Source organism: Microcaecilia unicolor, chromosome 4 (assembly GCF_901765095.1).
Source record: "Microcaecilia unicolor chromosome 4, aMicUni1.1, whole genome shotgun sequence".
NCBI classification, from domain to species: Eukaryota; Metazoa; Chordata; class Amphibia; order Gymnophiona; family Siphonopidae; genus Microcaecilia; species Microcaecilia unicolor.
The window spans coordinates 9,725,052-9,753,001 of record NC_044034.1 but is presented as its reverse complement, the minus strand read 5'-3'; the positions used below and the strand labels follow the sequence as shown (position 1 = coordinate 9,753,001).

General features: G+C 44.5%; 2 protein-coding genes and 1 long non-coding RNA gene across 4 annotated transcripts in view; 2 read left to right on the top strand and 1 right to left on the bottom strand.

Annotated features, from left to right (window-relative positions):
• LOC115468289 (E3 ubiquitin-protein ligase TRIM39-like) overlaps window positions 1-713 on the top strand; it is a 49,793-nt gene extending 49,080 nt beyond the window's left edge. For both annotated transcript variants that reach the window (XM_030199908.1, XM_030199909.1), the window contains one exon: window positions 81-713. In XM_030199908.1, coding sequence (XP_030055768.1) covers window positions 81-607 — 527 coding nt within the window. In that variant the 3' untranslated portion in view covers window positions 608-713. The remainder of the gene's footprint in view (window positions 1-80) is intronic.
• LOC115468321 lies at window positions 552-26,756 on the bottom strand. Its single transcript, XR_003941844.1, has 3 exons — window positions 26,739-26,756; window positions 18,773-18,783; window positions 552-625 (listed from the first exon to the last, which is right to left on the bottom strand). It is a non-coding gene; the product is annotated as an uncharacterized LOC115468321 (long non-coding RNA).
• Window positions 22,191-27,950, top strand: part of LOC115468315 (E3 ubiquitin-protein ligase TRIM39-like) — a 57,472-nt gene continuing 51,712 nt past the window's right edge. The window contains exons 1-2 of the mRNA XM_030199958.1: window positions 22,191-22,639; window positions 23,706-23,801. Of these exons, the coding sequence (XP_030055818.1) occupies window positions 22,226-22,639; window positions 23,706-23,801 (510 nt within the window). The 5' untranslated portion in view covers window positions 22,191-22,225. The remainder of the gene's footprint in view (window positions 22,640-23,705; window positions 23,802-27,950) is intronic.

The window sequence follows — 27,950 nt, the reverse complement described above, 5'->3', positions numbered from 1 at the left end:
ATGAGGGTTAGAGCTGGGTATGTGAGGAGCCAATGAGATGTCTTTGCTCATGTTTATTAATGTGTCTCCTCTCTCTGCAGTAAATGTGACTCTGGATCCTGAAACTGCTCATCCTAATCTCGTCCTGTCTGAAGATGGGAAAAGTGTCAGAAGGGAAAACACAAGACAGAATGTGCCGGACACTCCTCAGAGATTTGATCCTTATCCCTTTGTGCTGGGGAGAGAGGGCTTCACCTCAGGGAGACATTACTGGGAGGTGGAGGTGGGGGATTTGAGTTACTGTACATTGGGAGTGTGTAAAGACTCTGTGAGGAGGAAGGGGTGGATCACACTGTCACCTGAGGAAGGATTCTGGACAGTGGGGCTGTGGTATGAACAGAGATGCTGGGCCCTCACCTCCCCTAAGACCCAGATCTCCCTGAGTGAGTTCCCCCGGGCAGTGGGGATTCTGCTGGACTATGAGGCAGGAAAGGTCTCGTTTTATGATGCAGAGAATAAATCTCATCTCTTCACCTTCACTGACTCCTTCACAGGGAAACTCCGACCTTTCTTCAGGACTATTTCTGAAATTCCTTTGAGAATCCGCCAGGTACCAGCCTGGAATTAAACAGCAGGACTCAGGATTCTCTCTCTCTCTGCTTGACAATTTCTGCTTATGTTACCAAAGCCTTATATACAGTCATCAGAAAATACAAATAAATCTGGGAAGCTCTGCTGCTCTTCCTTATGATTTCATATAATCCAGCTTCTTTCCTGATATATTTCATTAATCTGAAGTCTCTGGTAGGATTGTGAGAGGTGGAAGATTTTTGTTAAACACGTTCAAACCAATCACTGCTACAGAAATATTATAGTTTGAAGATTTCTTTCTTTATTGAACAGATGGAAGCAAGTTTGAAACATGAAATTGTAGTATAATATGAGGGACAGAGATGAGATCAGAGCCTTTGAATGTGAGGTTTCAGTTTAACAGTGAGAGTGGCAGACATGGGTTTAGAGCCTATAAATGTAAAGAGGGTTTTCAATGACATAGTGAAAGCAACAGATGGCATAAGATATTGTGAATAATTAATGAATAACATGAAAATCTACAGCTCTATCTCGGGGGAATAAATAATCATGAGGTATATTAAGTGAGACTGTAAGCTCAGTAGGGCAGGGACTCATTGTACTTCTATGTATTCTGTATTTTATGATCTGTCATAAATACTGAAGTTCAGCACTGGGTTCAGATCCTGGGGAACTGGGTTCAATTCCCTCTGCAGCTCTGTTGGCCCATTCCCTCTACAGCTCTGTTGGCCCAGGAACAGTGTTTAACTTAGATTGTGATCCCGCTAGAGACATTGCAAAGTACCTGCAATAGAAACTGTAAACCCTGTGGAGGGACATAATCGAAAGGGATGTCGAAGTTTTGATGACGTCCTCACAAAACGTCCCCATCCAGGGGCGGGGAAACCCGTATTTTCAAACCAAGATTGACGTCCATCTTTCGTTTCGATAATACGGTCAGGGACACCCAAATCTTGAAATTTGGTCATCCTTAGCGATGGTCGTCCCTAGACTTGGTCGTTTCTGATTTTCGGTGATAATGGAAACCAAGGACGTCCATCTCAGAAACGACCAAATGCAAGCCATTTGGTCATGGGACAAGCCAGCATTTGTAGTGCACTGGTCCCCCTCACATGCCAGGACACCAACAGGGCACCCTAGGGGGCACTGCAGTGGACTTCATAAATTACTCCCAGGTACATAGCTCCCTTACCTTGTGTGCTGAACCCATTAACCCCAACTGTACACCACTACAATAGCCCTTATGGGTGAAGGGGGCACCTAGATGTGGGTACAGTGGGTTTGTGGTGGGTTTTGTAGGGCTTGCTGTTTCCTCCACAGACATAACAGGTGTGGGGGGGGGGGGGGGGGGATGGGGCTGGCTCCGCCTGCCTGAAGTGCACTGCACCCACTAAAATTGCTCCAGGGACCTGCATACTGCTGTGATGAACCTGATTATGACATCTGAGGCTGGCATAGAGGCTGATACGAAATATATATATATATATATTTTTTAATCTTTATTTATATAAGAACAAGAAAACGCGGTAAAAGTAATAAACTATCAGAATCACAACATTTTCCTTTTGTCCAATGTCCGCTCTGTACACCTACATACCCCCAGATCCCCCCTCCCTCCCCAACGTCTTCCCCCCCCCCCCCCTTTGTGGGCTTAGCCATTCAAAATCCTACTGCGGGCTACCAGTGTTAATGTGTCCCAGAATGGAGACCAACATTGGAACAGGTGGTCTCCCCTCTTCGAGGCTAGGTCAACCACATCTCTGCGCTCTATTGCACTCAAAGAGATCGCGAGGGATATTCACCGCTGCAGAGTAGTCTTTTTCCCCATGATGACTGCTCTTCGGAAAAATGCCACCATTCCCTTCTTACAACGGCCCTCCACCTGATATACATCAAATAAAAGTGTGGGGGTAGGGTGCCAGTCAATTCCCCAGATCCCTGACACAAAAGCACATAGTCGGGTCCAAAAGATTTGCACCGGGGGACAGAGCCAAAACATGTGGCCCAAATGTGCCCCTAGGCCCGAACACTTCGGACAGTCATCCTGGGGTCTCAGAGTGGCTCTGAAGGCTCTGTGAGGTGAGATATACAGACGCATAATAAACTTATATTGTAGCTCTCGTAGGGCACAAAATATTTTTAAAGATGTTGTTTGAGGGTTGTAGGGAGTTAGTGACCACTGGGGGAGTATGGGGAAGTGATCCCCGATTCTCTTCAGTGGTTATCTGGTCAGTTCAGGCACCTTTTTGTGCCTTGCTCGTAAGAAAAACACGACCAGGTAAAGTCGTCCAAGTGTTCGTCAGGGACGTCCTTGTTTCTTTCGATTATGGGTCGAGGACGTCCTAGTGTTAGGCACGCCCCAAGTCCCGCCTTTGGTACGCCTCCAACATGCCCCCTTGAACTTTGGCCGTCCCTGTGACAGAAAGCAGTTAGGGCCGTCCAAAATCGGCTTTTGATTATACCGATTTGGACGGCCCTGTGAGAAGGACGTCCATCTCCCAATTTATGTCGAAAGATGGGCCTCGTCTTTCGAAAATGAGCGCAATAGTCACCTCAGGGATCACCTGCAGTATGTTTAAATCTTTTTTATTATTAAATCATAACAAAACTTGGCAGACATGATCCATATACAAACATCTCCATTGGCTCAAATGTGTCTGACTCACGACAATGTACAATTTTTCTCCCCACCCCCCCTTCCTCCCCCCTCCCCCCCCAAACAAAAGGGAAAACCACCCCCCCCTTTTCCCCCCCACAATACAAGATAATACTCAAAGTTCTCTTCCTCTCCAATGGCACTGTCAATTCAAGAGTCTACTGCGAGCTAGGGGTTGCAGTGTGTCCCAAAAGTTTGCCCATGTTTTTTGAAGCCCCCGACCCTCTATAGAGTCCAGGTCCTGGACTCCACGTCTCTCCAGCTTCAGCAGTTCTATCATTTGTGACCTCCATGCTCCAATTGATGGTCCTCTGTGCTCTCTCCAATGGAGGAGGATGACCCGTTTTCCCATCAGGACAGCACGCTGAACAAACGAGCAGAAGCCTGGCAATGTGGGTTTAGTTTGTTTAAAGTCTCCAAAAAGAAGTAAAGGTTGTCTCTTAATGGTGCGCCCCCAGTATTTCTTGGTCTCGCCAAGAATGAGAGTCCACAGTTTGGACACGTGGCGACAGTGCCAAAACATGTGAGCCAGCGAAGCCGGGGCCACCGCACACCACGGGCAGGCGTCGGAATGACCAAAGCCTGCCTTGAAGGCCCTTGTTGGGGAGACATATAGTCTTAACGCAAATTTATATTGCATCTCCCAGAATCGAGTAAAGAGAGATGTTCTGTGTATGGAGCTCAGATATCTGTTCAGTACTTCTCCTGTAATTTCCACCTGCAGGTCAACCGCCCATTTTCGTGCTCTAGTATTATAGTCTATGTCCTCTGTTGAATCCTGCAGGAATCTGTGGTGGAATTTTAAAGGCACTGGGTTTTGCGCTCCCAGTGTCAGAGCAGTGTTTAAGGTATCCTGTACGTCCTCACTCAGGTTGCTCCAGCCCAATGCTGTGATGTAGTGCTGGACTTGCAGATAAGCAAACCGGTCACGTTCAGTCAATCTAAATTCCTGTTGAAGGTCCGCAAATGTTCGTGTCTTGCCCTCTTCCGACACCAGTTGATAAATGAATCGTATTCCATTCCTCCGCCATCTGGCAAAGGCTGCTGAGGAAGTCCCTTCCGGAAAGTCTGGATTGTTATGCAGTGGTAGGAACGGGGTCGCCCTCCATTCGAAGTGATGTCTCTTACATAGCCACTGCCACGCTGCTCTGGCTGCTGTCACTAATGGGTGCGTTCCCAACCCCCCCTCCAATCCCTGTCCTAAAGCATGTAGTCCCCACCCCAGGTGTGCAGTGGGAGCCAAGCCCCTCTCTAAGAGCGTAGCCGAGAAATCCTGCGCTCCCGTTAACCAATCTCTGATGTGCCTCATGGCACACGCTATCGTTAGGTGTCTAATGCTGAGCAGTCCCATTCCCCCATGTGATTTCGGTTTCTGTATCACCTGTATTGGCAATCTGGGTCTCCTCCTATTCCACAGAAACTGCTGTATTAGGTGATTGAGGACCCGCTCCTCCCTTGACTTCAAATACAGGGGCAACATCTGAAACGTATGGAGCCATTTCGGGGCGATCATCATGTTAAAAAGACCTACCCGACCCGTGAGAGAGAGAGGACATGCGCCCCATGTCTGTAGTAATCTCCTAGTTGTCTCTATTAGGGGAAGCACATTGAGCTCATATAGTTTTTTCATATCTGCTGGTATGAGTACTCCCAGATATCTGATCTGACCCTTTGCCCATAATAGAGGAAACGGGCCCCTCCATGTGTGTTCCCCTGTCTCGTTAATTGGTAGGGCCAGGGACTTTGTTCTATTGAGCTTATAGCCTGAGAGACGCCCATAACTATCTAGGACGGAGAGGAGAGCCGGTAATGAACCCTGTGGATCGCTCAACAACATCAGCACATCATCCGCGTATGCGAGCACTTTTATTTCCTTCCCAGACACCCGTATGCCCTTTATGTCTTTATTCCCACGAATCTCAGCCAGCAACGGCTCGAGCGTTAACAAGAAAAGCAATGGGGACAGGGGGCAGCCTTGTCTGGTGCCCCTTTCGATGGCAAAACTTTCTGTGAGGACCCCATTCACCCTGATCCTAGCCCGTGGGTTTGTGTATAGTGACCCCACGGCTTGAAGGAACCACCCTGACAGTCCTCTGTCCTTCAGGACTTCAAACAAAAATGGCCATTCCACTCTGTCAAAGGCACGTTCCGCGTCTAGACTTGCGAGCATCTTTTCTGCCTCCGGATGTTCCCCTGACAACACTGCTAATATTAATTTCCTGACGTTAAGGACAGACTGGCGGCCCCTCACAAACCCGGCTTGCTCCTCATGCACCAATTGTGGCATCAGAGGCGCCAGCCTATCTGCCAGAATGCGTGACAATAATTTAACTTCCACGTTTATGAGTGAGATTGGCCGGTAGGAGCTAGGTTCTAGGGGGTCTTTATCTTTTTTGGGAATGAGGCAGATGGAGGCTATATTTTCATGTCTTGGAAGGCTGCCCTCCTCCACTACCGAGTTAAGGTAATCCATCAGTGGGCCCAGAATCTGTATTTTTAGCATTTTGTAGAATTCCCCGGACAGCCCATCAGGACCCGGTGCAGAATGACATTTCAAGGCTCCAATGGCCCTCTGCAATTCCTTCGCTGCCACTGGCTGATTTAACAAGTCCCGGTGGGCTGTCAGGACGTCCCCCAACTCTCTCCTTCGCAAATAAGCCTTAATAGTTTCCTCTTTGCTCCTGTGTTCCGTTTTTCCCCCATATAATGTAGCGAAGTGGGTAAAGAATGTCTGGGCAATTTCTTTTAGGTTATTGGTGATCCCGCCCCCTTTCCTTTTTATGGCTGGTATAAAGTGTGGTTTCCGGGCGCCTTTCACTAGCCTGGCCATCATCCTGCCTGCTTTATCCCCAAACTTATAAAGCTGGTATTTCCTAAATAGCAAGGATTTCATTGTCCTTTCATGTATTAGACTATTTAAGGCTGCTTTAATGGACATAAGTAACTCAAAGTGAGGCTGGGTGGGATCCCTGGTGTATTTTCTTCTCGCCCCTCTCAGCTCCTTTTCCAAGGCCACTATTCTCTGTGTTATCTTTCTGTTCCTGTTGCTTACCTATGCAATTATCTCACCTCTGAGCACCGCTTTGGCAGTGGACCAAAACAACATGGAGTCCTCTAAGTGTTCAGAGTTATGGTCCTTGAATTCTTCCCATTTCTTATGTAAATGTAATTGAAACTCCCTAGAGGAGGACAGGTATGCTGGAAACCTCCATCCCGGCGCCCCCTGTGAAGATGCCCCAGACTCCATCTCCACCCAGATGGGGGAGTGATCCGAGATCTCTTCCGGTCCGATCGTAGCTGATGCGATTTTTGCAAAAAGTTCTTGGGATGCAAAGATGTAATCTATTCTCGATTGTGTTTGGTGTGCTCGGGAAGTGTGCGTATAGTCTCTCTCCTCTCCGTGTAGGATCCTCCAAGGATCCACCAATCCTAGCTCCTGACAGAAGAGCTCCAAAATGGAGGGGGAGAGCACCGCCTGCTGTGTCGATGTGTGTGATCTGTCTAAATCTGCGTCCATGACCAAATTCATATCTCCAGCTAGTATTAATGGATGCATTTCTTGATCCTGGCAGCGTGCCTCACCTGCAGTATATAAAGCACTGAAGTAAAACAAATAAATAAAAACTATTTTCCATTTGATTTTCTGTCACTCTTTAGTTCCAGAGATGTTTCCTGGGAGATCCCTGCTGTCTGAGGGATAACACCATACTCATATGTCCACATACAATCCTTTATGGGCAGAGTAATATTAATATTGGGCAATTTAAATGGCAAGGAGAGGGTTAACTGATTACTGCTACTGAATCTCCCCATTAATCAGCCATCCCCTAACCGGATAGGGTAAGGGTGAGACATGGTTGAAACGCAAACTTAGCTGTTAGCGGTCATTTTCAGCCTGCTAACCGGCTAAGTAACCGCATAAAGTTAACAACAAGGCTACCCTAACTTAGGATCCCTTTTACTAAGGCATGCTAGTGGATTTATTGATTTATTTATTTGTGACATTTATATCCCACATTATCCCAAACAAGTTTGAGTTCATTGTGGCTTACAATAAACAGTAGAAGATACATAACAAAGAATAATAAATAAGAAAGTAATTTGTTGTAAGAATCCAATTTTACAATACAGTATCATAAACATACTGGGATAACTATGGAAGTTTAACATTTAGAAAATCTATTATGAATGAGAAATTGTACATGAAGCAAAGAGAAGGCTAATGGTAGAGTAATAACCAATTCAGGTAATAATTGTTTGAGCTATGGTTGTTCTTTGCGAGGGTCTTGTTTTGAATAGGAACGATTTGAGGATTTTGCGGAATCTAGTATATCCTGGATATTTCTTATTTTGGGTGAGAAGGAGTTCCACCATTTGGGTCCTAGGTAAGTGAAGTCTGCAGAGTGGATGGTTTTGTAGATCACTTTTTTGCAATTTGGGTGGTGTTGTCCGAGATAATTTCTTAATGTTTCTTTGAGGTAAGTTTATTAATGGTACCATATAGTATTTGAAAGATAAAGGTACATAATTTGAAGGTGATTCTCACTTTGATGGGAAGCCAGTGTAATTTGATTAATAAAGGGGAGGCACTTTGAAAATGAGAGATTTAATATATGAACCAGGCTGCAGTGTTTTGAGCTGTTTGGAGTTTTTTCAACAGGTTCTCCTTACAGCCAGCTTATATGGCATTACAGTAATTGAATTGGGATAGTGTTAATGATTGAACCAATAGACTGAATATTTCTGATGAAAAATAGGGTCGGATCCTTTTCAGTTTCCAAAGAGACCTGAAAGATTTTGTGATTACTGAGGAAACTTGAGTATCAAAATCTTAAATGTTTGTCTATAATTATACCTAGAATTTTCAGATTATTGTCAAAGGGGAATGAAGTGTTCAATTGTGGAACTGTTGCAGTCATTTTGGTTAAATAAGTTAGTAATGACCATGAATTTAGTTTTTTCTTTATTTAGCTTTAGTTTGGATTCTGAGGCCCAGGTTTCCATCAAATTTAATCCAAGTTTTGCCTTTTGTAAGATGTCTTGAATATTCTTTTTGAAGGTTATGTATATGGTAACATCGTCAGCATATATGAATGGTTTGAATCCTGCTGTTTCTAGTCTGTTACCTAGTGGTGACATCGTTACATTAAACAGTATGGGCAGTGGAGAACCCTGAGGGACGCCACAATCCGGTGACCAAGGAGAGGATAAGGTTCCTTTCATTTTCACTTTGTAAGATCTTGATTTCAGGAATTCTTGAAACCATTTGTGGACTGTGCCACATATACCAAAGCTGTCTACTATGTTTAATTGAATATTTATTTATTTTATTTATTTGCCGCATTTGTATCCCACATTTTCCCACCTATTTGCAGGCTCAATGTAGCTTACATTATGTTGTAATATCAAATATCATTAACAGAATAAGAAGTTCAGTATATTGTTACAATTAAGTTGTGAAGAGTATCAGGTAAATTAGGGTAAGTAAATACATTACATATAAGTGAGATAAGAGTAAGTAATTAGATAAAACATAACATATAAGTGAGATCAGGATAAGATATAATGTTCAATAAAGATAATGTGATTGAGGTAATCAAATTAAAAAGACATCAGTATTGTTGGTTCTGGTTTAGTTTAGGAGTCAAGTCGTTATGAAGGATTCTTTTTGTATGTCTTTTTGAACAAGTTCGTCTTCAGTAACTTCCGGAAGGTTGCCAAGTCATGTGTTGTTTTTATTATATTTGGTAGTTCATTCCATAATTGCGTGCAGAGGTAGGAGAAGCTAGATGTATGTATTGATTTGTATTTCAGTCCTCTGCAGTTGGGATAGTGGAGATTTAAGAAGGTGCGCAATTAACTTTTTGTTTTTCTTGCTGGCAAGTCTATTAGGTCTGACATGTATGATGGGGCTTCTCCATGAATGATTTCATGAGCTAAGGTGCAGATTTTGAATGCAATTCGTTCTTTTAATGGGAGCCAATCTACCTTTTCTCTCAGGGGTTTGGCACTTTCATATTTCGCCTTTCCAAATATGAGTCTGGCTGCGGTGTTTTGGGCAGTCTGTAGTTTCTTGATGATTTGTACTTTGCACCCTGCATAGATGGAATTACAATAGTCCAAATGGCTCAATACCAATGATTGCGCCAGCTTGCGGAATACCTCCCTTGGGAAGAAAGGTTTCACTCTTTTAAGCTTCCACATTGCATAGAACATTTTCTTTGTAACATTTTTCACATGGCTATCTAGGGTAAGATTTCGATCAATTGTAACACCCAGAAGTTTCAGGGTGTTCACAACAGGAAGAGTGTGACTTGGTATATTTATATTGGTATAGTTGGTTTTATTATACTGCGATGAAAGGATGAGGGATTGTGTCTTTTCTGTATTAAGATTAAGCTGGAATGCATCCGCCCATGAGTTCATTAATTGGAAGCTGTGATTGATTTTATCTGCAATTTCTGATATGTCATTTTTAAATGAAATATATATCGTAACATCGTCAGCATAAATATATGAGTTTAGACCTTGGTTGGATAGTGATCTAGCCAGTGGTAACATCATTAAGTTAAAGAAAATTGGTGAAAGCGGTGATCCCTGAGGTACTCCACATACAGGTCTCCATGGTGATGATATGATCGATTTAAATATCACCTAATATTTATTTATTTATTTGCATTTGTATCCCACATTTTCCCACCTATTTGCGGGCTCAGTGTGGCTTACAATACTTTGAGAATGATGGAAGTACAATTGGTTACAGTACGATTATGGATTACATTATGATGAGTTATAAAAGACAGAGTAAATTCAAGATATCATTTGGGAATAGAACATCAGAAGACGATTATGGATTATATTATGATGAGTTATAGAAGGAGTTAATATGTTCTTGCACTTAGGAAACTATGGAACCAATTCAGTACATTACCTCTGATTCCAAAGTATTCTAGAATGTTTAATAGAATACCTTGGTTGACCATGTCAAACGCGCTGGACATATCAAATTGTAAGAGGAGAACATTGTTACCAGTTGCAATAATTTGTTTGAATTTAGTCAGAAGTGTTATAAGAACTGTTTCGGTGCTATGATTAGCACGGAATCCAGATTGGGATGCATGTAATACTGAGAAATTGCTCAAGTAATTGGCCAGTTGTTTAGTTACTAGACTTTCCATTAACTTAGTTACAAGAGGGATGGATGTGACTGGGCGATAATTAGTTATATGATTTAATTTTTTCTTCTGGTCTTTGGGAATTGGAGTAAGTAATATATTGCCTTTATCCAAAGAGAAGGATCCATGTTGGAGCATGTAATTTAGGTAGGAAGTGAGGTCTATTGTGAAACGTTGACGGGCAGATTTTATTAAGTGACTAGGACATGTATCTAGTTTGCAGTGGGATTTGGTGAATTTGTTGATCGCTTGGATGACAGTGTCCTCCATTAATAAGTTGCAATTTGTCCAAATTCGGTCAGCTGGATATTCCTCAGTGGTTGGCTCCAAGCATTCAATGAATTTTTCATGGTCGGAGAATTTAGTTGGTAAGGTGGATTTTACCTTGATGATTTTCTAATTAAAGTAAGTGGCTAGGTCATTTTCTGATGGGGTATTTATATTAGTTGAGGTGACAAGTGTGGTATCTTGGAGATTATGTACAGATTGGAATAATTTATGTAAATCTTTATAATCTGGCCCTATTTTGGATTTGTAATATGACCTTTTAGTTTGTCTGATGATATATTTGTATTTTCTTAGCATTTGTTTCCAAGCAGTGAATGTTCGTTCATCTTTCATTTTATTCCATGCGCGCTCAAGCCTCCTTGTTTGAGTTATTAGTTTTTTCAGTTCGTCATTAAACCAAGTAAGTGAGTTATGTCTTCACGATGTTCTTGGTTGTAATGGTGCTATTGTGTCGAGTATTTTCTTGCATCTATTGTCCCAATTTAAAAGGTACTGATTAGAGTCTGTTTGTACTGTCCATTCATTTGTGTAAAACTGTTGCCAGAATAGTACCGGGTCAATTTGGCCTCTTGTGGTGAAAGTTTTTCATTCTTGTTTCTGGACTAGATTTTTTGTTCGCCATTGCATGGATATATTTAATTTGCAGTGGTCTGACCAGGGTACCTCTGTCCAGATTAAATCTGTTATTATAAAGGTTTGATCTGAAGAGAATTTGTGTGTGATGAGGTCAAGCGTATGTCCTTTGACATGTGTTGCTTGAGTATTGATCCAGTTGAATTCCCATTGTTGGAAAAAATCTTTACATTCTTGTATTGTGTATTGTGTATTGTATTGTGTATTGTGTACATGTGTATTCTTTGTATTGTGGTCTTCTAGATGCAAATTTATTTCTCCTAATATAAGAAGATTAGAATTAGATATGCAAGCATTCGAGATGAAGTCCATGAACTGTGGTTGGCATTCTTGCCAGTTTCCTGGTGGTCTATAAAACAAAATGATGTTTAGATGGTCGAGTAAGGTAGGATGATTAATTCTAATAGAGGCAATTTCGAGTTGTGGTGTCATAGATTCAGCTATAGGTGTTACTGTAAAATGAGATTTGTGAATTAGTGCCATGCCTCCTCTCTTTCCATTTCTTGGCCAGTGAGTAATTTTGTAGTCTGGAGGGCAGAGATCTAGTAACATAGTAGATGACGGCAGAAAAAGACCTGCATGGTCCATCCAGTCTGCCCAACAAGATAAACTCATATATGTATACCTTACCTTGATTTGTACCTGCCTTTTTCAGGGCACAGACCGTACAAGTCTGCCCAGCAGTATTTCCCGCCTCCCAACCACCAGTCCCGCCTCCCATCTCCGGCTCTGGCACAAACCGTATAAGTCTGCCCTCCACTATCCTCGCCTCCCAACTACCAACCTCTCTTCCCCCACCTGCTCCGCCACCCAATTTTGGCTAAGCTTCTGCCAAAATACGGTCATTGTGACTATGAATCCAAGTTTTGTTGATAATTAGTAGATCCAGGCTATCATCGGTAATATTATGATCTACTACATCGAATGCGCTAGACATCAAATTGCATTATTAAGATCTTAGACCCTATGCTAATTAATATTCTGAGATTTGATACTAGGGTAGTGAGAACAGTCTCGGTGCTATAGCATGGTCTGAAACTTGATTGCGATTTGTGTAGTAGGGAGAAATGTGAAAGGTAGTCCATAGTTTGTTCTGCTACTGTTCCTTCCATCACCTTTATCATCAAAGGAATGGAGGCTACTGGTCTGTAGTTTGTTACATCAGTTATGGAGATTGAATTGTTTTCTGGTATTAGGATAATAGAACCTTTATTATCAGGGAAAGTGCTATGGAATAGTAGGAAGCAGATATGATGCTGAAGCAGATTGATGAATATATTAGGAGCTTCCTTCATAAGGTAACTGGGACAAGGGTTTAGTATGCATTGTGAGTTTGAACATTTTAAGAGGTAATGTTTTACTGTGTCATGGATTGGTAGTTAGAAGGAAGACCAGATTCTGTTGGTGGCTATTCCTGTATGTGTGTCTGACTGTTTTTTGTAAATATCTTGATGGTTGATTTTTAATTTGAGGACTCCTCTGATTTTAACTATTTTTTGTTCAGAAAAAGTAGCCAGTTGCTCTCCTGTTGGTGGAGACTCTGTGGTTGGGGCTATTTCTTTTGTGGAAATTAGGCTTTTTATCAGATTGAAAAGTTTACTGGTATTAAGGAAATTAGTACCGATTATTTTGTTATAGTGTTGAGTTTTTGCAATTTTGATCTCATTTTTATTTGTTTTGATGGCAATTTTCCAAGTTAATTTGCTTTCGTTTGGCATGTCTCTAGCCCATTTTCTTTCCAGTTTTCTACATTTTCTTTTCAAAAGAAGGATCTATTGATTAAACCAAGGTGAAATTTTCTGGGTTGGTTTGGATGTAAGTTTGAGGGGAGCTATGTTATTTAAGACATTTTCGCATAGGTCATCCCATTTAATCATGAAGTTCTTGTTGTCTGCTGGAGGAAGAGCAGGATTATTCAAGACGTTAGACCAGAAGGTTGTGGGATTTATATTTCCTCTATTTTTTGAGGAGTTGTAGTACTTTTATTTTTCATTGATTTTGTATTTTCCCTCCAATAAAGGGAGAACTCGAGTTTACTGTGATCGAACCAGGGAGTTTGAGTCCAAGTATTGTCACTTAGATGAAAGTTGTTGTTGTTTGCAAATTTATAGGCTAAAAGGTCAAACCCCAACAGTTCCTGTAAAGCAGTTCCCCAAAAAAGGGTTCAAAATCACCACCCACTGGGCCAGCACTATCTTCCAGGCACCTCTTCCCCATTGGACCCTCCAGAAAAAAACAGCTTCTCAGCTCCTCTTTGGAGAAAACCACCTTCTTCCTTTTTTCACCAAGCTCCCAACTGCTGCTTTATCTCACCTTTTAGTTTAGCTAGAGCTGAGGTATCCATCGGCTCCTCCTCTTTCCTCTCCCTTTTCTGCCCCTTGCCAGTCCATGGGTTCCTTCCCACACCCCTCTCCCAGCTGCCCCTCCTTTCCTTGATTGGACAGATTCAGGACCTCCTCCCCTAGCCTAGTTCTCTGTGTGAGGGTTGTCCTATTCCCCGCTCTTGTCCTTCTCTCAACCTCCTCTGGGGGCTGATGGGAATGGAAGTCCCTGCTGCGATGGTATGCCTCCGGAGCTGCTGGGAAACATAGTTCCGCATTCTAGATTGCGCTCGTCTTGGGGACTGGTGGGAGTTGTAATCTTTCTCCTTTCTCCACTTCTCTGGGGAATAGGATCTGCTCCTTTCTCTAGCCCTGTCTTCCCTCCTTCCCCCCTCATATTCCTTACACTGTTGATGTTGGCGTTACTACCTAGCAATTTTTGCACGTTAAAAATGTTTGAGATAAAACACAGTAAACAATACAAATACATTGAAACAATACAATTAACGATCTGTCAGAATTTTGCAGTCACTGCACCAGTGATTTCACAGTAAGAATACTGAAAGGTAATTTTAAAACAATACAGGAACGTAAGACCTTTGAAATAAGAATGATTGAATATTTTGACACCCAACAAACAGGACTTAATAAGGATCTCGGTTTTCTAACCCATTATAAACCATAAAGCTGTATTCCTCTGTTTATTTCTCTGTTTATCACCTTTCCACACCATCCTGTTAGAATATCAATGAAGTGCTTTGATGTCCCCATGCATACCCCCACCCTCCCACTCTGTCAGACTGTCAAAGTAAAGCTTTGATGTTTCTCTTATATATACTATCTGCTACCACATTTGCTTATTTCCGATGTGACGAAGAAGGGCAACCTTCGAAAGCTAATCAAGAAATGTATTAGGTTATGTCCAATAAAAAAGGTATCATCTTATTTTCTTTTCCATGTTTTATTTTGTTTGATTTGTATTGATAGCAGTCTCATTGAGAAATGTTCTTCACAATGCTGAGCTTCTGGTTCTTGAGATGATTCTCAGCCATTATCGCCTTTGCTCTGAAGCTTAGTTCACAGAGAGGGGCATAATCGAAAGGGACACCCAAGTTTTCCTGGGGACGTCCTCACAGGACGGCCCCATGAAGGGGCGGGGAAACCCATATTATTGAAACAAGATGGGCATCCATCTTTCATTTTGATAATACGGTCAGGGACGCCCAAATCTTGAAATTTAGGTCGACCTTAGAGATGGTCGTCCTTAGACTTGGTCGTTTCTGATTTTCAGCGATAATGGAAACCGAGGACGCCCATCTCAGAAACGACCAAATCCAAGCCATTTGGTCGTGAGAGGAGCCAGAATTTGTAGTGCACTGGTCCTCCTGACATGCCAGGACACCAACCGGGCACCCTAGGGGGCACTGCAGTGGACTTCATAAATTGCTCCAAAGTGTATAGCTCCCTTATCTTGTGTGCTGAGCCCCCCAAAACCCACTCCCCACAACTGTACACCATTACCATAGCCCTTATTCAAGTGGCGCTCCAGGTCGAGCCTCCGGTCCTAGTCCAAGGGACCCATCCAATCAAGCCTCTGAGTCCAGTTCGAGGGGTGCTTCTAACTGAACCTCCGATTCCTGCCCGAGAGGTACTTCAATCCAGGCCGCCACTTCCAGTCCAGGTGACGCTTCCAGTGAAGTCCCGGAGTCCTGTTCAAGTGGCGTTTCTGGCCGAGCCTCCGGTCCCAGTTAAAGTGGCACGTCCAGTTAAGCCCCTGAGTCCAGTCCAAGGGACGCTTCTGACCGAGCCTCTGATGCCAGTTCGAGTGGCCCTGCTAGCCAAGCCGCTGCCAAGTTCCAGTTCCAGCCAAGATGATGCTGAGTCTGTTCCGAGTTTGAGTTTCAGCCCAGATGAGCCTGAGTCTGCTCTGAGATCCTGCCAAGTGCCGGAGTTTTCTCTGAGTTCCGGTCAAGCTTCTGAGCCAGCCAGGAGTTCCAGCCCAGATGTTGAATCCAAGCTGAGTTGCCGCTCCAGCCGAGATGCAGAGTCCGAGCCGAGTTCCAGCTCCAGCCGAGATGCGGAGTCCGAGCCGAGTTCCAGCTCCAGCCAAGAGGCGAAGTCCAGTCCTGATGCCTGTCCGGGTTCCAGCCTTGAGCCTTGTTCAAGCTCCAGCCAAGCTACCCCTGGTCATGTTTTGCGACTCCTCCGTAGATTTCACCATTGCTACCCGTGGAGACCTGAATTCCCCGTGGAAGTCGGGGGGGCCTTGAGGGGGAGATACTGTCACGTCTGTGCTCACCTCGCCCTCTGGTGGCCAGAACCGGTGGCTGCTGTGGACCGTCACCCGTTCCAGATTTCAGCGCAGTCTGGTCCGGATCTTCCAAGCTGCCAGGTTTGCTTGTGCTGTTTGAGCCTGCACAGCACCCGTAGCTGCCTGGTGATTGCAGCAGCTGAGTTCCAACTGCTTCTGGGCTTATCAGCCATCTTGGAACATTTCTGCTTGGCCTTTGCATTGCGTCTAAGGTCCCTGGTTTTGTTGGTGCTGTGCTGCACTTCTGCCTAGTCTGATTCCCTGATTCTGGCTTTGACTCTGCTTGTCTACTGGACTATTCTTCTGCCTGCCGCCTGCCTAGACCCGGATTGTTATTGGACTTTTCTTCTGCCTGATGCCTGCCTAGACCCAGATTGTTATTTGACTTTTCTTCTGCCTGCTGCCTGCCAGGACCCGGATTGTTACTGGACTATTCTTGCTGCCCGCCTAAGAGACCTTGCCTGGATTTGCTGGTACGTTTGTTCTGCCTTGCTTCTGGTGTGGGGTGGTTTTGCCTGCCGCTGCTGCCCCTCAGCAGTGGCCCAAGGGCTCCCAAACCCAGTTTCCAGCTTTGAAAACGTGACACATATGATGTAACCTAACTGGTGTAAGGTACCATCTGTAGAAGACTTTTATCGCATTCTCCTGCAAGGCCACTGATCTTGCAGACTTCAGTATGCTTTTCTCAAGCTGCTGCCAACTGGCTTCTGTGAGTGTAAAATTCAACTCTCGCTCCCACTGCGTCCTATGCATCGGAGAGGGTCTATGGCGGACAGTTAAATGGGCATACAGAAGGGATATCATACCACGCGCTGTCGTAGAGTCTACACATATGTGCTGCAAGGGATGTACATCCCTCTTCATACATTCACCGTAGTCCGGCCCCCTCATGTAATGCAGGGCCTGCACATAGGCATAATGATTGTCCTGCCTGAGACTATAGTCTTCCCGCAGGGTCTCGAAAGGTATCACTTTTGTACCCACATGCAACTGCCCCTACATGTCCAAGCCATTTTTCGCTCATCTACTAAATATAGTGTCTCTCACCCCCGGCGGGAACCTCGGGTTGTCCGCTATCGGTGCTAAGGCAGAAACAGGTGGCTGACGCTCTCCAAACATAAGGTCCCAATAATGGAATGTGGCCTGTACGGTGGGTGGGAACTTATCTATCTGGCCTCTATGCTGTGCGCTCACCCACATTAAGTGCCCCAGTCTGCGGGAACCCAACATGTTTTGCTCCATTTGGACCCATAGCTTGTGGTCTTCTCTACAAAACCAATCCACAGCAGCTCGTGACTGTGCTGCACAATAATACCAAAAGAGGTTGGGAACTCCCAGCCCTCCCTCCCTTCTACTCCTATACAAGAACGCTCTCGAGAGCCTTGGTCTCTTCTGATTCCAAATGAATCTAATGATTTTGTCCTGCAACCCCGACAAGAAAGACCGAGACATTCGCACTGGGATTATCTGAAACAGGTAGAGAAGGCGTGGCAACACGTTCATCTTGATGGTGGCAATCCATCCCATCCAGGATAGCCCCAAAGACATCCAGCTATCTAAGTCTCTTATTATCTCTCTCTTAAGGGCCGGGTAATTAACATCAAACAGTTCGGACAATTTTTTGGGGATCTGCACCCCCAGGTATCTCATGTCCCGCTCAGCCCATTTAAAAGCAAAAGATATCTTCAACGTGTCCATCAAACCCGCCGGAACGCCCACCGCCATGCCAACCGATTTGCTAGCGTTCAACTTGTAACCAGATATCCTAGCATATCCCTCTATCTCCCTCATCAAGTTGGGGAGGGAGACCATTGTCTTCGTCATATACAAGAGAACATTGTCTGCAAATAGTGCAATTTTGTGCTCCCAGTCCCCTATCCTGACTCCAGTAATGTCCACATTTTCACGAATAGCCTCCACTAATGGCTCCATCGCCAGTGCAAATAACCATGGAGACAGAGGGCATCCCTGTCTAGTTCCTCTTCCCAACATAAAGTTCCCCGAGTTCCCACCGTTAATTCTCACACATGCTTGGGGAGATGAATATAAGGCTTGGATCCAGGACCTATAATACAGACCAGTCCCAACTCAATTTAGAACCATGTCCAGGTAACCCCAGTGGACCCTGTCGAAAGCCTTTTCTGCATCTAATCCTAACAGCACTACAGGATTGGCCTTCACCTTTGCACTGTACAGCACATTCAACGTTCTACGTACACTATCTGCTGCTTGCCTTTTGGCTACGAATGCTACCTGGTCCGGGTGGATCAGGTCTGGAAGCACCCATCCCAGACGATTGGCAAGCACCTTCGTCAGTATCTTGACATCGGCATTGAGTATCGAGTTAGGGCGATAGGATGCACAGTCAACCGTGCCCTTACCTGGTTTTGGAATGACAGCCACCCACGCTTCCATCATAGTTTGGGGAAGCTTGGCCCCGCCCCTCACAGCATTTATTACCCTCGCCAGGTACGGCGCCAACTCCCCCCCAAAAATCTTGAAAAACTCGTTTGTGTATCCATCCAAACCCGGGGACTTACCATTTGGCAGAGTTTTAATAACCTGAAGCACTTCATCCACTCCCACCGGTGCCTCCAAGTCCCTCTTCTGCTGCTCGGTTAGCACCGACAGGCCTCTGTCTTTCAGATATTTGTCTATCTCCCTGGTCTGTACAGCCGCATCCTCCCTGTATAGCGATTCGTAGTATTTAGCAAATTGCTCCCGTATCTGCTTTGAGGTGTTCAACATGTTCCCTGTGTCATCTTTTATTCTCAGGATTTGCCTATCCGCCCTCATCTTTCGCAACTTGTTAGCCAACAACCTTCCCGGCTTGTTAATGCTTTCATAGTATACCTGCTTCAGACGTGCATGCACAAACTTCAGACTCTCCTCATGCATCTCAGACATCTCCAGCCTCACGTCCTGGAGCCTACAGTAATTGGCCACAGCGCCGGTGGCCCTATACCTAGACTCCAACACCCCCAGTCTCTCCAAACAATTAGCCAGACATTCCTTTCGTACCCTAGCCCTTTGACTTGCCCACTTGATGAAATAGCCCCTCGCTACTGCCTTGAAGGCATCCCATACTGTGGCTAAGGTGGGACCTGAATCTATGATAATGTCAAAATATTCCTTCAAAATTGGTACAAATTTAGTCACTATATCTGGGTCTTGTAACAAACAGTTGTTAAGGACCCATCTTCTTTCTCTCGCCTCTTCCCTTAGGGATGGGATGATTGCCCAAGCCGGTGCATGATCTGATATTGTGATATGCCCTATAGTTACCCCCCCCCCCCCTCCTAACAAAGATTTGTCAACAAACACATAGTCCAATCTTGAGTAGGAGGAATGCACATGAGAGTAATATGTGTAGTCCCTACCTCTCGGGTGCCCCTGTCTCCACACATCGCATAACCCCAATCCTTCCACCAAGTGGTTCAGTGCCTGGGAGACTCTATTATCGCTTGTGGTAGGAGGGGAGGACCTATCGCGACGGGGCTGCATAGTCGCGTTGAAATCTCCCGCCAGCAGCACCTTGCCCTTTGCAAATGCCTGCAACTCCTTCTGGAGGCGCCGGTAGAAGCGTTCTTGCCTCTTATTTGGGGCATAAACACATGCCGATGTGCATTCCTCCTGTTCCAACATTACATGGAGAAAAAGATAACGCCCTTCTGCTTCCCGCTTCTCATGCAATACCTGTACCTTAACATCTTTATGAAACATGATTGCTACACCTCTTTTTTTTGCCCCCTTCGTATCTGATGCACAGCATACCCTCGGGTATTGCCTAGAGGTCAGGAGTCTTTCATGCTGTCTACGTAGGTGCATTTCTTGCAGGAACACCACCTGTGGGTGCATCAGGCTTAATTCTCGCCCCAGGGCATGTCTTTTGTAGGGCGAGTTCAATCCTTTTATGTTATAGGTTAGGAATTTAAGATCTGTCATCCTGACTATTCTTTGCACGGTACAGTATAGCTAAGCTGCGTGGTCGAGTTCCTAAAACTCCACCCCCCCTTTTACCCCCTCCCCACTGCCTACCACCCCCTACTGCTATCCCGTACCTCCCCATCATTCCCCTCCCAAGACCCTTCCCCCCTCCCTCTCTGAACCACCCACCAACCAGTGTACTACCACACTACTTGGGGCAATAGGAGAAGAAACCCCACCAGCCAAACAGGCAAATGTTATGCAATCTTATCAATATACTAACAAGTGATGTACCCCCAACTCCCCCCGCCCCGCACCCAACCTCCCACCTTCTTTTGCCTTCACACCCAAAAATATGAGTTATTAAAATTTAAATTTGTTTACAAAATTGTACAGCACTATGATATCATTAACAGTAAGCTGGTACCCTTGGGGGAGGGGGGTTCCAAATAATGGTAGTTTTACAGTGCAGGACGGGAGGTGGGGAGAAAGAGAGAGGAGGACATGAAATAATGATGAGTTCTGCGAGGAAAGGAGGAAGAGAAAGATATAGTGAACCTACGAGATGTGAGCTCAGGGGCAGGAGAGAGAGGGACCTTTGCTGAATTTCTGTGGAGGAAGGCATGAGGAAAAGGCAAAAGAAGGAGAGATGCTGAACATGGGATAGAGGGATAGAGACACAGAGGGATGATGTGGGCAGGTGGAGGAGGGGGATAGGGATACAAAGGGATGATGACATGATTGGGATGGGGACACAGAAGGGTGATACTGGGAAGGGCAAGAATACAGACACAGAGAAGAGGAATATTTAACATGGTGGGGGGATAGGAGCAGGGACACAGGGGAAATAGTAGACAGGGCGATAGCAACACAGAGGGAAGATGGATGGAGACAAGGAGAGAGAAGAAATGGCAAATGGACCAAGAGACCTTGACAAGAGAGTTCAGAGGAAAGCAGAAACCAGAGACTGGGATCAACATGATGAGGATAATGAAATGACCAGACAACAAAGGTAGAAAAAAGAATTTTATTTTCTATTTATTGTTTATATTTAATCTTGGGTTGTTGATTCTTTCCTATCATCAATGGAATTCTTTTCAATGCTTTAGTTTTTATGTTATGTAGTTTTCAATGTAAACCACCCTGACCTGCTTGTCCAGCAAGGGCGGTATAATAAGTTTGAAGAAACATGCACATTCCAAAAACTGACATATGTTTATCTGGCAAAACTAGACATGGCTGTGGCCCACAAGAAAAATCTGCCTCATTGGCCTTCAATCTCCAGCACTGCGGTGGTAAATCTCCAACATTGGGACGCGGGGACTGGACAGGCCAATATGGTCTTTATCTGCCTTCATTTTTCTATGTAACATCTTACCTTATGCCCCGCCTCTGCCCTGCCCCTAAAGATAACTGGAGTGACAGTGGCAGTGCAGGCTTTAGCCCTCATTTACAGTCCCTATCTTAATTTCCCAACAAATATACTCCCCCAAGCTGTTAAATCCAGAAATATATTATGTATCCCCCCTACAATATTTGCAGAGAAGAGTTAGGACATTACCCCAAAGAGCCAGTTCCAGAAAGCCGCAATACTGAAGGCCGGACAGATTTTGGGTAGGCCTAGGCAAGAAGTGGGTGGGCACCAAGTATTCTCCCCCCCCCCCAGCAAAAATAAATCTCAGCTGTCAGGAAAACGCTTCTTTCCACCTTGGCAGTCTGCAGCACGCAGGTGGAAGTCTTCAGCTGGTGGAGCTTGGGATCCCCACCAGCTACCGCTAAATGTGTGCTACTGTCTGAGCCCTAATTAGGTGGGCCCTGGCCCATCCAGGCCCACCTGTGGCTACGCCACTGGCATTGACTGGTTGGCAACCCTACGGATATTATGTTTTCTCTGATAGAGGGTTAACAGTCTCGCTACATTTTTAACACATCACTTGCTTTTTTAACAGTGTTTTTGGTATTATAATCCCTCCGAAGGGCCTTTAATGCTTTACCTAAGTCAACTGTTGCCTCTGTTCACACAGAAAGAGGTAGGGATTAAATGGGTCTCAGGGTAATTGCCCTTCCTCTGCCCCACTTTTGCAAAAGTTGCCCCCAGGCTCCAGGTTACACACAAGAAACGTCATGGGAAGAGGTTGCTGTTCTCCCTGCAGCTCCCAGACCCCTGGGTCTCTGTAGCTGGGAAAAAAAGGGAGGAACTAGGAGACAGGAAGGAGGGCAGACAGCCCTGGTGTCTGCAAATTACACAAAGTCCCTGGCAAAGATCCTGTTCCACACAGACACTCCTTTATTTTGAAGATGTGAAACAGAAACTGAATTCTTACTCTCATTTCCTGTAAGAATCATGGCTGCTGCAAACCCTGCTGAGAGTCTGCGAGATGAAGCTTCTTGTTCTATCTGTCTGGATTATTTCACAGATCCAGTGACCATAGACTGTGGACACAACTTCTGCCGCTCCTGTATCACTCAGAGCTGGGAGGGGAGAGACACAGACTTCCCCTGTCCCCAGTGCAGGGAAACGTCTCAGCAGAGGAACCTCAGATCTAACAGGCAGCTGGCAAATGTGACAGAAATAGCAAAAAAGCTTAGTGAGACTTCAGTGAGACCCAAAGAGGAGAATCTGTGTGAGGAACATGAAGAGAAACTGAAGCTGTTTTGTGAAGAGGATCAGAAAATGATCTGCATTATTTGTAGAGAGTCCAGAGATCACAGATCTCACACCGTGATCCCAATAAAGGAGGCTGTGCAGGAATACAAGGTGTGTATCAGTAGCTTTAGTATCACAGTGTGTCCTGGGGTCACAAATCTCATACCATGAACTCTATAGAGGAAGCAGAGAGAGGAAGGTGTGAGTATTTAATGAAATTACAGGAAAATTTACCTTTTCATTCCCATAAAACTAAACAGTGTTGAATTAGCAGCATTTTGAAGCATATGAGTAGTGAGATCAATCATCAAAACTTGAACCCTGGCTGCTGTCTATTCAGGCATCTTCCATATACATTCAGGGGTCAATATTCAGCCTGTGAGTTGTGGCTCCCAGAAGGAATACAGGTATTGCCAATACTCCATGCTGTACCCAAAAACCTAAACAGATGATAATAATAAATAATCTTATTGAATTACCCCCTCGTAATGCTGTTTCATCTTGTCTTACATTTCCCTATCTGTAAGAATGTGATATATAAAACAATTCACTCTGCTAATTTCTCCTATCAAGGCACCAAAATTCTCTTCCTAAATCAATCAAGTTTACAGCTGATTACCTAACTTTTACAAGTCTTCTAAAAACACATTTCTTCAGTTTGACCTTTCTGAATACAAATAATTTTACCCACACCCTTTTCTTAATCTCGTTTCTCATCTAGACCTGCCTAATTATTCTCTCACTTATCCAGCCTTAATTATTTCTTTACCCTTGAGATAGTGTAAATCTCTGATTAGGACACCTTGTTCATGGTTTAGTTTACCTGGTTAGATATGGGGTACTGGAACTGAATATCACTGGTACCCACATATCTCTCAGTTCCACCCTGACTGCCCCCGAATCACCCCTCCCTCCACTGTCTGGACAGAACTTTTGCCAATATTCAGTGGCACTGTTGGGTTAAGTGCTGTTTAATATTGGCTCATGGCCAGTTCAGCACGATTTAACCAGGCAGGAGCCTATCCTGGTTATATCACTTTGAATATTGACCCATCAGAATTCTGTTATTTCAAAGAAACGATCTAAATTGGAAGGGACATCTCACATTTACAGTCAAGTCTGAAATTGTGGCTATAAAAATAATCACATGCTAATCAATGATGTTTAATGTTCACAGGAAAAACTTAAAATGCACCTGGAGCCTCTGAAAAAGGACCTGGAAGATCTTCTGAAGTTTAAATCTACTGAAGACAAGAAAGCTGAAGAGTTGAAGGTGGGTGTCTGTGTCTCCTTCTGAGCCAGTTTCTGTAGGGTTTTTGTTCCTTTCAGTACTTCAATCCCATAAATCACCTGAATAAGAGAATAATAGACTTGAGTCTGCTTCGTTACTTATAGTATGGAAACTATTGGTTCCTTATTGGCTGAGAACAGGCAGATTCTGAATCCATATGTGGAACAAAGGAAAATTGTGACATTGTATTTCTTGCAGAGAGGTAGTGTGATGTGGGTTGCAAAATGGGAAAGGAGAACTGGGCTCAGGCTTGAGGCAGTCCAGCAGTGTTTGTCTCCACCACCCTCTTTGTGAAAAAGTACTTCTTAACGTTACTCCTAAGTCAACTTTCTTGTAACCTCAATTCATGTCGTCTAGGTCTACCACTTCTCCGTCTCTGGAAAAGATTTGTTTGCATATTAATACCTGTCAATTATTTAAATGTCTATATAATATCTCCTCTATCTCTCCTTTCCTCTAAGGTAAACTTATTCTGTTCATCAGAACTAGAGTAAATGAACTGAGGTTACAGGATGTTCGACTTAGGAGTAACATCAGGAAGTACTTTTTCACAGTGAGGGTGGCGGAGACAGAAAAAAAATAGTAATAAACAAACTAAAAAGAGGTGAGTTAGGGTCTCAACGATATCAAATCAATTATACCCACTGAAAATGTAAATAGTCTTTCAACACTGAGTCATAATGAAGTATTTTTCAGAGTCTGTTTCAAGACACTTCCCTGATGGAGTCTATTAAACACTGGCCACTCTCGGAAGTTCGTTTGATGCATCTGCACCGCTAAGATAAGTGTTGACACACAGACACACATGATATAGATAAAAATTCCCTTTTTAGTATATGGCAAGTATTCTGTGGCTTATTACTTCCTTTTTATCTTGGAGCTATTACATTTTGAGAGGGTATAATTGATTGGAGACAAAAATGGTGACCAGAATTCAAACATTTCAATGAGTGGGGGCAGCTGAGACCTGTCAGCTATTCTCTGGAAAAACATTCAGATCTCCGTGAAGGCAGGAAAATGCCTGTTAGTCAGTAATTTACCAGCTGAGATAGCAGAGAAAACATAAGTTAGGACAAGAAGGAATTATATAGTCAATACTGAGGATCTTAAATCTTGAACAATTTACTCATCACACCTTTTGAGACTAGAATTAAAAAAAAGATAGTGAGACTGAAGAGAGAGATTAAAAAGGTTGAGTAATAACTTGAAAATATTAAGAATCATTTCTTCAGTGGGAAAGTTAGGGAATATTATATTTTTAAATAAAAGGAGTTAGATAACAGATTATTGAAGAAAAAGATGCACAATAGAACATATAAATAATAGAAAGATAGGATTCTTGTATTTGTTATAGATAGGCTAGTAGGGGGGGGAATAACAGAAGACGACCCTTTCATACTTACCTGAGGAGGAGGAGGAGGAGGAGGAGGGGTATCTTTCAATACTGACCCATGCAAGAAGGATTTTCCTGGAAGTCACTGAAAGATAAAAGAGATAAATGATTGAGAAAAATACACAGACACTAGAATGTGCACATAAAGAAAAATTGACTTAATTGAGAAACACCCTGTTGGTGGAAGAAAATCTATATAAATAAAATCCCCCCTCAGAGTTCTGAAGCTCACTCCATCTGTGGCAGTGAAGCCCTGAACTCCTGTCCTCCTGGTAGGCTAGGCTATTGGGACTACTCACCCTCAGTACTCAGCCACGCCCATCTGCTCCCTAGGCCACGCCCCATCTGCACATAAAAAGCACCCTCAACGTTCTAAAGTACACTCTGAGGCTTCAACAGTTCGTATGTTCGAAGCTCTGTAACCACTTTTAACCACAGTCCATCTGTGCGCCGCCATGATCTGAATCTGCCCCGCCCTGACCTATCAGAGTACATCTCTGCCCTGCCCTGACCTATCAGAGAAGGGAGGAGCGTCACAGCTGCACTGCTCTGACCTATCAAAGGGAACTGAAACAGGAAAAGGGAGGAGCATCACACCAATGAGGGACCTATCAGGGAAGTCAAATAGAAGAAGGGAGGAGCGTCAGAGGCGAAGGGGTCACTCGGGAGGAGCGTCACTCGCTTTGCTGTGCACATGTGCTGGAGGAGTTCTGGACCCGTTTCTCCTCCCTCTGTTTTCTCCGGTGGCCTTAGCAGCTGAATGTGGAACTAACGAGGGCAAGAGCTGTTGCTTCGCATCTGGCAAAGTAAGTCAGCTTCTGCTGTGCACCCTCCCCTCCTGTCCTTTCAAGCAGTGAATACGAAAGAATACGAGCTGGGACTGAACAGGCAGCACAAAACTCCTTTTTGTTTTGTTTAACAAGGGCAGGAGCTTTTGCTTCGCATCTGGCAAAGTAAGTCAGCTTCTGCTGTGCACCCTCCCCTCCTGTCCTTTCAAGCAGCGAATACGAGAGAATACGAGCTGGGACTGAACAGGCAGCACAAAACTCCTTTTTGTTTTCTTTTGTTTACACTTGCACAGCTGATAGATGGTCGCTGCCTGCCGTGCCCCTCTTCCTTTTTACAAACATTATGCCACTTTTCCTCTTTTTCCCTCTTTTCTTTCTCTACAAACATGACAAGGGGGTTGGAACAGGAGGTCCTGCACAGCTCTCTCCACTGTTGCCACAGGCTAAGCAACAGTTCAGGCACAAGGAGGGGAGGATGAGGGCCAGAACAGGTACACAGACCACAGATGGAGGCGGAGGAGGGGGTCCTGACAGCACAGGTGAAGGGGGGAGGGGCGATCCACAGCCCTGAGAGAAGGGCTGTAGGGAGACCTGAAAGGAGGGGGGGAGACTGACCAGACAGGGAGATGAGGGGTCCTGCGACAACACAGTGGCAGATGCAGACGGAGGGGGGTCCTTCCAGCCAACATAGGGAGGGGGGGGGGGATGTATCTCCATCACACACACTATCTCTCACACACTCTCTCTCTCTCTCTCACACACTGACTGTCTCTCTCACTCTCTAACACTGTCTACAACACACGCTATGTCTCACACTCGATCACATTCACTCTCTATGTGTCACACAGTCACTGTCAAACACTCTATCACTCTCATACACTCTCGCTCTTGCTCACATACCCACTCAAACACACTGTCAATCTCACACACACACTCTCTAACAGACACACTTGCAGCCACACACATTCAATCTGTCTCTCTCACAAAGTCACTCTCACACACACACTCTCTCAAACATACACACTCCGAGGAAAACCTTGCTAGCGCCCGTTTCATTTGTGTCAGAAACGGGCCTTATTTACTAGTATAAAAGAAAAGAAAAAAACTTGTAAAGTATCTTGTTTATACCAGACTCATTTCAAAACAATTTAAATGAAAGTTCAAGCAAAGAATACTGAAAAACTAAGGGTGATATGATACAGACGTTCAAATATTTGAATGGTATAAATCCGCAAACGAACCTTTTCCGGAGATGGGAAGGCGGTAGAACGAGAGGGCATGAAATGAGATTGAAGGGGGGCAGACTCAAGAAAAATGACAGGAAGTATTTTTTCACGGAGAGAGTGGTGGATACTTGGAATGCCCTCCCGCAGGAGGTGGTGGAGATGAAAACGGTAACGGAATTCAAACGTGTGGGATAAACATAAAGGAATCCTGTTCAGAAGGAAGGGATCCTCAGGAGCTTAGCCAAGATTGCGTGGCAGAGCCGGTGGTGGGAGGTGGGGCTGGTGGTTGGGAGTCAGGGGGTAGTGCTGGGTAGACTTCTACGGTCTATGCCCTGAAAATGACAGATACAAATTAAGGTAAGGTATACACAGAAAGTAGCACATATGAGTTTATCTTGTTGGGCAGACTGGAAGGACCGTGCAGGTCTTTTTCTGCCGTCATCTATATAAATCGGGAGATGGCCAGCGATCTCACAAAAGCGGTATTTTGACACCATCGCTGCTATCCCGTCGCAGAGCCGGCGAAAAGTCCAGGGGGCGTGTCGGTGTTGCAGCAAAGGCGGGACATGGGCGGGCATGGGCGTGGCTATCAGATGGCCGGCTTTAGCGTATAATGGAAAAAACAAAAGCGGCTTTAAAAAGCATTTCGCCAGTTTTACTTGGTCCTTTTATTTTCACAACCAAGCCTCAAAAAGGTGCCCCAACTGACCAGATGACCACCAGA